The following is a 9,149-nucleotide window of genomic DNA, read 5'->3' as shown; positions in this document are numbered from 1 at the left end:
AGGCCCCCTCCCTTGCAGAACTGTTAACTTATTCAGCTCGCTGGCTTTGCACAGCCTGTCCTAGGCCCAGCCCTGAGCCCCGGGTGGGCGCAGGTGGGCATCACCTGGGGACCCGCCACTGTCAGCAGCAGCCCCGGGATCCCTCCCCCAGCAGCCCCACCGCTTCCCACTCCTTGGTATAAGTGCAATTAAAGCTGTGGGTGTCGCATCTTCTCCAGAGCTGGGCCCTCCCTTGCCCCGCAGCCCTAGAGGGGGGCACTGCCCGGCCTGGATAGGGGGAGGGCAGAAGGGGCACCACCTCCAGCTTCCAAAGAGCAGCGGGCTGGACCGGGCGCCAAGCCCAGAGGGACCTGCTGCAGGCAGCGGGCCCGGAAGTGCCCACGCCTGCCCCAGCCAGGGCTGGGTGCTCCACTCGCTCAGATCCTGGACCCTGAGTCCCGGGCCCTCCTCGCCGCTGGTTTGTAATGGAATCTCTACGCTCCTACTCTCCCTGGAGACCGTGCTTCTCCTCCATGCGTGCGATCCCCGCCCTCCACATGACTATTGTGCGATTTGTGAGCGCCGCGTGAGCGGAGTCGGTAACTTGTTGGGGTTTTTTCCAACCATCATGGCCTTATCTGTTCCGGTTTTCTCAGTGTTTTCAACCTGTGAGATAGATGTTTATGGCAAAAAGCGAAAAAAAGAAAAAACACACCTGATCTATTGTATAAAAATCACTATTTTGTGTGCTCCGTGTGCTCCAGCTTTTGGGGTGGCTTGCCGACTCCCCCTCCTTACCCCTCGGGGCCTCCCTTCTCCTGGTGGTGGAAGTGTCCACGCGTGTGGTAGTCTAGTGTGCCGAGCTGTTTTCTACCTTTTTGTAGTCTTTCTTAAAACACAATAAATTCCGCTGTGATATTTGCCTACTGCTGACTTGCCGGGCCTTGGTGGGAACCTTGGGGCTGGGGGCTCCAGCTGGGCCCCGAGCACCAGAGTGGCAGGCAGTAAAGGGAACTCGGTGAGGTTCAGAAATAAAACATTTATTATGTGAAGAGGAACAACAGGGCCGGGAAGGGGAGGTGTGATGGCCACGAGGTTCACCACCTCAGGTTGGGGGAGAGGCTGGGGGTGGACAGGGCAGGGGTATGGGATCCATCTGGCCTCCCTGGGGTGGGGGTAGGGGGGCAACGTCCACACCTGTAGCTGAGAAAAGGGGCAAACTCGTGAGGAACGAGGGCCCACGCCCAGCTTAGGGTGAAGGTGGGCGCTCAAGGCTGGTGGGGCAGGGGGCTCCCTCCCTCTGCCCCTTTCCAACTTAAATAGGCATAAATAAGAAGCGTCCAGACTCTCAGGCCACCAGGGGCTGCCCCGCCCAGCCCCCTTCCCGCAGCCTAACACTAGTGCCGGTCATCGGTCGGTCGGCAGAGGCTGCCGGGAAGGCGGCCAGCTCCCAGGCCGCGGAGGTAGTTGGAGTCAGTGTCCAGGGCGGCCGGGCCCTCACAGCACAATCCACGTGTATCGCTCACTGTCTGCCAGAACCTTCAGTGAGCACCCTGCAGGGAAGGGTGGGGACAAAGCCTTGGAACCTTGGCCTGCCCAGGCTGTAGGAGAGGCCTCTTTCCCTGACTTGATATGGGCCCAAAAGGTTCTGGAAGGCAGGCACCCTGCAAAGTTATGTCTGCCTCCTGCCTGCAACCTTTCAATAAAATGTCTGTTGAATGACTGAATGACTGGCCGGGGGCCCCCAGGTGCCACACCTGAGCTGGCCCCCTGGCCTTGGCCTGGGCTGCCCTCCCCTCACCCAATGCCACGGTGTCCACTAGCTCAGCCAATGTGCTCCTCCATTCAGCAACACTTAGGGATTAGTGCGTGCTCTGGGCCTGGCCCGGCCCCAGGATAAGGACCTCAGTCCTGGACTGTCGTCAGGTCACGGGGCCCACCTTTGTGCAGCGCCTCGTTGGTCATCCTGTTGACATAACGGCCGCTGCTCTCAGGCACCAGCCACTTCATGACCATGTCCACGCAGCTCTTGCGGTATGAGCTCCAGACGCTGCCGCTGAGGGAGAGGGGGTGAGCAGTTCTCCTCACCCTGGCCCAACCCAGCCCCAGCCCTGGCCCCCGGCCCTGCCTCACCTGGTCTGCCCTTTGACCTCAGTGAGGTCGCCCACGCTGACTGTCACAAAGATGCCCGTGTTGAGGTCCCATGCCACCTTGAGGCTGGTGTGATAGGTCTTTGGTCTACAGCGGGGAGGGATGGTGAGCAGAGGAGAAAGGGAGTGGAACCACAGGGTCCCTGAGCTTGAACCCAGGCTACCCAGAGGGGCCTATATCTTTGAAGCAGTAATGGAGCGGCCAGTCCGAGTTTTGGTGGGCAGGGGGAGTCTTCTCACATCCCCCCTTCCCCCCACTGAGAGGTCTTGAGTGCAGGACCCCGCTGGGCAAGGGTGAGGGTGGGGTCCCTGCCCACTCACCGGAGCTGGCCCTCCTCGGTGGGGGACGGGAATGCCAGGAGCAGCAGGCCAATGTTAATGAGGACCTGGTTGGTTTCTGGGCAGACCTGGGGGGCGGGGTGTGGATGGTGACACGTACTGAGAATGCTGCCCAGAGCTGGGAGGCCCTGGGCCTGCCCTGCCCGACACCTGGGCCCACCTCCAGGATGACAATATCGTAGTCGCTGAAGGAACAGAACTGGTGACCCCAAGTGGCATCATGGCGGATGACCTCGTTGATGACATACTCGAAGTCCAGTGTGAGCTGCTCCACTGTCAGGTACTGACCCTGTGGACAGTGGGCAGAGGGGGAGGGGGAGGATTGCGCCAACTGCCATCCCAGCAGGTCCCCCGGGAGCTGCCCCTTGGCCTGCCCGCTGCCAGCACCAACCTGGACGGCAGCCTGCTCCCGCATGGGCCGTAGGTTGCGGCCGCGGAGATCAGTCACCACGAAGGGCAGGGAGATCTTGTCATCCTCCAACTCTGAGAGGGCAGGATGTGGGGGTAGGGATGGCGGTAGGAGGCCTAGAGGCCCCTCCAGGCCAGCCTCCCACGCCTGGGACCCCACCAGGTGGGCTCCCCGCTCACCATCCTCTGGCTCCGTCCCCTCACCGGACCCCAACACATAATACAGCTTGGTGTAGTTGACGTATCCAGGCTCAGAGGCGGGCACCTCTGCTGCAAGGGGGCTGTCCCGGGGCACCGCCTCCCCACCTGGGGCTAGGGGCTCAGAGGGCAGGCGGCAGCGGCTGCTAGAGGGCCCCGGGCAGGGGGGTGGCCGGACTTCCTCTGAGGTCCCACCCTTGGCCTCTTTGGCCCTGCGGAAGATGTCAGCCACAAACTCCTTGGCTTTGGCGATGGCAGGCGAGTGCTCGGGGGCCCCAGAGGGCCGGGCTGGGGCCGCTTCGGAGCAGGGGGCGGGGAGGAGAGGGGGCATCTCTGGGCTCTGGGGCCCAGGGGGGTTAGGTGGTGTGGTCGTACAGGATTTGGCAGAAGCTGCTATCACCTGGAACATAAAAATAAAGTGATGGATGTGGGAAGGGGGTCAACAGATGAGTTCAAGTCCAGAATGCTCTTCCGATCTCCCTCATTATGCTGGGGGGTTCTTAGAAATCCACCATGAGGAGACCCCTCTAGAAGATGTACATATTCTGAGATCAGTCTGAAACACCCAAAAGGGAAAAAGGACTTTTACACACACACACACACACACACAATCATGTTCATTCAAACCTTACTCTTGAGCATCTGCTGTATGCCACACACTGAGGACTGAGGAGTGAACAGGACAGACAAAAATCCCTGCGCTTGGTAAGCTGACATGTCATCATCATACCAGATAAAAGCCACTTAAGTTTGACAGTTTACTACACAGCCCTCTGTCCTTCCCAACGCAAGCCAGACCAGCACAGGCACAGACTGCCCGAATCCCAGGCCTCTATGACTCCGTCTGACTGGGAGGCAGATCCCCCTCTGGGGAGTGTCAGTGTGGAGAACCCAGCGCATTCACGAGCAGCAGCATGGCCAGGCCCTGGGCTCTGCCTGCCCTGCTTCATTTGGGCCCCCCTCAAGCAACCCTTGGAGAGGCGAACTGTCCTCCCAGTTCAGACTCAGGACTGAGGCTCAGAGAAACTTGTCCAAGGTCACACTGAGAGATAATACAAGTCTGCCAACGAACTCCTGTCTGCCAGAGTGGTGGCACTTCTTCCGGAGGGGAGGGGGAGTGAGTGGAAAATGTTCAAGTCAAAACTCCCCCTCTGTGTGAGTACCCTCCTAGGGTGAGATGAGTGTTAAACACTGATGACAATGCCCCTCACGTGGGCTGTGTGCACACGGGCTGAATCCTGTCCCATGTGGTCCTTCCTAACGGGGCAGGGGGTGGCGGCCCCATCCAGGCCTGGCTTGTTGGGGGCTCACGGCTTGGCGAGAAGCAGGGCCTTGCCCATGCTGGCACAGGTGGCCAGGGCAGGGGTGGGAGCCCCCTGGACAGGCCTGAGGACAAAGCACCCTGCCCCTTGCTGGTCTGTGGGCTTAGTTATATACATAGAATCCTTTTTTCATGTCCAATACCCTCCCACACCCCTAGGGACAACCATTTTAAATGTAGTTAGTGGGTATCTTTTTTTTTTTTTTTGGCTGCACCGCGCAGCTTGCAGGATCTTAGTTCCCCGACCAGGGACTGAACCCAGGCCCTAAGTGAAAGCACAGAGTCCTAACCACTGGACTACCAGGGAGTTCGCAGTGGGCATCTTTATTTGACTGCATTCTGGCAAAATTGGAACACGTCTTAAATTTAAATATAAGTGGTATCAGTATCAGGTGACAGATCTTCTTGTGTTTCTTCTGCACTTGAACATGTCTTTAAGGTACACTCTCCACAGATGTTCACGTTGGGGCTCTCCCTGCTGACCCAAGGGAAGTGCCCACCCTGTCCTACCTCCCCAAACCCCAGCGATGGACACCAGGCAGCCCCTGGCTCCTGCCACCAAACCTTCAGACATGTCTGGGTGCAGCGCTGCTGGGCCACAGGCACGTCTGTTGCCATGAGGCCCTGGGAGAGCGGGAGAGCCCCCAGGGCGCCACGCTGCCACCAGCCAGTGGCATTATCCAGCTTTTTAACATCTGCCACTCTGCTGGGGGACATCACCTGATTTTCACTGGCATTTCTGCGATCATCAAAGATGTACGAAGGCCATCTGTCCACTAACCACTCCCTGAAATTTTTAATCAACGTTTCTCTTTTTGCGGAGAAGAACGCACTGCACTGTCCAGCATGGTAGCCACTGACCGCATGTGACTACTTGAACTTAACATGACTAAAACTAAATTGAACAACTCAGTTCCTTGGTCACATGAGCCACGGTCAAGTGGCTACTGGTGGCAGCTATAGCAGATACAGCAGATCTGGAACATCCCAGCCCTGTGGAAAGTTCTAGTGGACAGCGCTGGGGTGGGGAGTGGCTGGGTTTGGATGCCACGTTCCCACTTCCTGGCTGTGTGACCTTGGATGAGGGACTTCACCTCCCCAGGGCCCTGGTCTCCTCATCTGTGATGCAGGGTAGTGACAGCACCGAGCTCGCAGGGCCGCTTGGCCAAGTCATTAGGTCACAGGGCCCCGAGGCTGACAGCGCATGCGCAAAGGGCCTGTCCTCAGACCTGGGGGCCTACCTGCCGAGTGGACCGAGACGGCGCAGGCCACCAGGGAGTAGCTGGTGTTGAGCAGTACCACCTGGTCCTTCTTGAGCTGGAAGGCAGGCTGGAAAGTGGGGAAGGGGTAGACCACCTGGTACTTGGTGTGCAGCATGAAGCCATGCCGCAGGCACTGCGCGCTCGGGTCACCTGCAGCGACACAGGCCACGCGGGCTCAGCTGCGGCCCCAGGGCGGGGAAGCAGGCAGCCTGCGCCCCCAGCCCCGGCCCCTCACCTGGGTGGGCGCGGCTGGCGTCCCGGCAGGCGGCACAGCGCCCCGGCGGCGGCACGGCCACGGTGCTGATGTAGATGTCCCGGTGGTTCTCGTCGCTCATCACCATCATGTTCATGAGCATGCCGTTGGCTGAGCGAGTGCTGGGGGCCAGCACAGCCTCAGAGCCCGGCCCAGGCGCCCGCCCCCCCACCCCTGACCACCCTCTCCCCGAGTCTCACTTGAAGCCGAAGACAATGACCTTGGAGGCGTCACTGGGCCACTCGCACACGGTCAGGTACAGGTCACTGTAGATCTCCTCATCCTGGAAGAGCCGGACCTGCCGGACCTGAGAGGCATGTTTGGGTCGGGGGTCCGAGCGGGCCCAAGGCCCACCCGAGGCTGCACCAGCCAGCAGTACCGGGCCAGGGAGCCCCAAACAGCCCCCACCAGCACCCCTCTGCCTTCCTGAGGACAGGCTGAGAAGACTCACAGGCATTTCCCCTCACAAGTGGGGGACACAGGGAGGCCGGGCCCAGGATAGGACACGGCCAAGGAGAGCCCTGCCCCAGCAGAGGGGGCTCAGCCAGACACATCGGTTCCAAGCCCAACCCACCCTGAAACCTGTTCTCCTCTCTGAGCTCATGTGTAAACTGGGGTTAGCGGCACTCACCTCCTGGGGTGGGGCGTTTGAGGAGTCGAGGTCAGGGCTAAAGTGGGTGTGGCAGCCTGCTCGGCCCTAACAAAGCTAATGGGCCCTCCTGGCTTGAGCCCTCAAACCATATGAAATTGCTACCATTGACCCATTTTCAACTCTAAAAATGGCCACTTCCTACACTCCGACCTAACACTTGGAGTCTCAGCAACGGCCCCACGAGTACGCTGTTCTCATTTGCGGACATGAAACCCGAGGCGCAGAGGGGTGCCGTGACCAGTGGGAGCCATGCTGTTGGAAGGGACGCCCAGCGTCAGGCCTGGCCCTACCAGCCTGAGCTTGCTGTGGACGTTGAACTCCCACCAGTACAGGTGGTAGATGTAGAAAGAGAAGTCGTCGTCCCCGCTGCTGCTGGTGTAGGAGAGAACATAACGGCCGCACTTGGAAAAGCCCAGGAAGATGTGTCTGTGTGGATGGGGGGAGGGGCAGAGTAACCAGGTCAGGGCCAGCCTGACGCCCCACCCAGCCACCCCCCTGCCTGGCCCCAGCCTCACCCTGCATAGAGAAAGTCTTCGTCCACAATGTTCTTGAGAGAGACGCAGACCCTGGGTGGCAGCTTCCGGAAGAGGCGAGGAGAGAGCTGCCCACTGATCTGAGGAAGGGGCAGCCAGGGCTCTTGAGGCACCACGTGGCGGAAACAGCCTGCAGCCCCCCAGTCCCCTCACCCAAGGCCGAGCAGCACCTTTGGGGTCCAGCCCAGCCATGCAGGCCTACTCCCTGCCAACCATAACAGTCCAGGGAGGTCCAAGCTCTGGAAGGTGCAAACGGCGTGAGCCTGATTCTCCACCAGGGACCCGAGCCATCCTCCCACCTCCATAGCCTCAAGGTTCCTCTTGCCTAAGCCCCCAACCTTTGAGGACTAGGACTGGCATCACCGCCCCCAGTCACCCCTGGCCCACACTGGGCCACGGAGCTGCCTTCCTGAAGGCTGCCTCACTGCACAGTGAGCTGTGGGCATCGAGAACCGCTAAGGAGCCTGGAATGGGGGCTTGACCAACTACACTCACCTGTTCCCGACCCACTAGCCCATACAAGGGGCACACAGCCCCCTCGGGGGCCAGCTGAGGCAGACAGAAGGGTAAACCTGACCAGTGACCTTCCAACTCCTGCCCAATTCCCCCTTCCAACAGACTCCCTCATCCCAAAAACTTCACCAAGGACGGATTTGGGGGGCCAGGCAGGCACAAGTTGGGCACTGGGGGATCAGAGCACCTTGGACCCTGCTATCCAGTCTAATGGGGGAGATACAACCCAGCCCTCAAGGAGATCCCAGGATGGAACAGCCCTGTCAGCGAGGCCCAGGCTGCTGGGGAGACACAATCCCTATCCAGGGAGCTTCCAAGCTAAGGGCGGAGCCACAGCCCAACCCAGGGAGCAGTCAAGCTGAGGGTGGAGACTGTCCCTGCCCCAGGAACTCCAGTCAAAAGGAGAAGCCACAGCCCTGCGCTCACAGAGTTCCCAGCCTAATGGACAAGGCACACTGCTCCCAATCCATGGAGACACAGACCTGCCCCAGTTGCTGCTGACCTGACAGCAGACTGTCCGCCCTCCCAGAGCTCCCAAACTGATGGGGGAAAGAGCCCAGCACACTGAGAGTTTACAGTATCATGGGGAGACAGAGCCCTGCTCAGGTAGCTGAAGATCAGGCCTTCTCCAGGGAGCTCCCTCCCATTCAATGCGGGAGGCAGACGCAGCTACAGGAACTCCCAGCTCCCCTGTGGTCAGAGCTGGACAGAGAGAGGAACCCCAGGCGGAGCAATCCCAAAGCCGGTAGCAAGGGCTCTGCCAAGGGGGCGGTAAAGCTCCATAACGGAAGGGCCGTGGGAGCAGGGTTTTGAAAAATGAGTCTGACCCTGGATCGCCCCCTTCCTCCTTACTCCCCCAGCGGCCTCCAGGGCCCCCTCCATCCATCCTCCCTCCCTCCGCCTCCCTCGTCCCTCCTCCCCACCCTTCGACGCGCTCCTCCCAGACTCCAGGCCTCACCTTGACCCGCTCCAGCTGCTTGAGGACGTGCTCCCGCCGCCGCCCCGTTGCCCGCTTCCCCCCGGCGCCCCCGGGGCCGCCGCCGCCGCTCCCGGCCCCGCTGTTCCGCTCCGATTTCGAGCTGGGCGCCATTTTCACCCCCTCCCTCCACTTCCGGAGCAACCGGCCTCTTAGCCCCACCCCCTCCGCCTCATCATTGGCCCTTTCTCGGCACTGCCGCCCGCGGGTTGGGTGAAAGCCCTCACTCAGGGCCTTTGCCCGCTACGCCTGTCCATCACAGCCACCTCGGCCCTTGATTGGTAGAGACGGTACAGTCCCCGCGGCCTGTCGCCGTATTCCCGCCTTCCCGCAAGGACGCCCCCGTCAGAGGCCCCATTTGCGCCCCTCGCCGAGATGACTTTGACTCAATAGGCAGAGGCGCCCATCAGTCCCCACGGCGTCACGCCCCCTTGTGGCTGGTGGGTTTCCATGGAGACCCAGGTGGTCCAGGCCTGTGGGCGGGGCGATGGGAGCCTGTGGTCCAGAAGGGCCAGAATTCCCAGCCCAGGGATCTCCGCGCCCCGTCCGGGTGCGCGGAGGCCTG

The 9,149-nt window shown here is 60.7% G+C and overlaps 2 protein-coding genes across 2 annotated transcripts in view; one reads left to right on the top strand and one right to left on the bottom strand.

Annotated features, from left to right (window-relative positions):
- Nucleotides 1–64, top strand: part of RFX1 (regulatory factor X1) — a 30,321-nt gene extending 30,257 nt beyond the window's left edge. The window contains exon 22 of the mRNA XM_024767493.1: nt 19–64. Coding sequence (XP_024623261.1) covers nt 19–64 — 46 coding nt within the window. The remainder of the gene's footprint in view (nt 1–18) is intronic.
- Nucleotides 65–1,003: 939 nt separating this feature from the next.
- Nucleotides 1,004–8,698, bottom strand: DCAF15 (DDB1 and CUL4 associated factor 15). The gene is given in 14 exon segments (XM_024767565.1): nt 1,004–1,532; nt 1,920–2,035; nt 2,113–2,217; nt 2,451–2,536; nt 2,629–2,757; nt 2,860–2,951; nt 3,057–3,439; nt 3,441–3,474; nt 5,637–5,807; nt 5,893–6,032; nt 6,111–6,217; nt 6,853–6,988; nt 7,078–7,175; nt 8,567–8,698. Coding segments are annotated over 14 exon segments (1,785 nt in total). The 3' UTR covers nt 1,004–1,476.
- Between the last annotated feature and the right edge of the window lie 451 nt (nt 8,699–9,149).

Source organism: Neophocaena asiaeorientalis, unplaced genomic scaffold (genome assembly GCF_003031525.2).
Source record: "Neophocaena asiaeorientalis asiaeorientalis breed wild unplaced genomic scaffold, Neophocaena_asiaeorientalis_V1.1 scaffold87, whole genome shotgun sequence".
NCBI lineage: Eukaryota > Metazoa > Chordata > Mammalia > Artiodactyla > Phocoenidae > Neophocaena > Neophocaena asiaeorientalis.
Note: the sequence above shows the minus strand (reverse complement) of the source record. Positions and strands in the feature narration are given on the sequence as shown.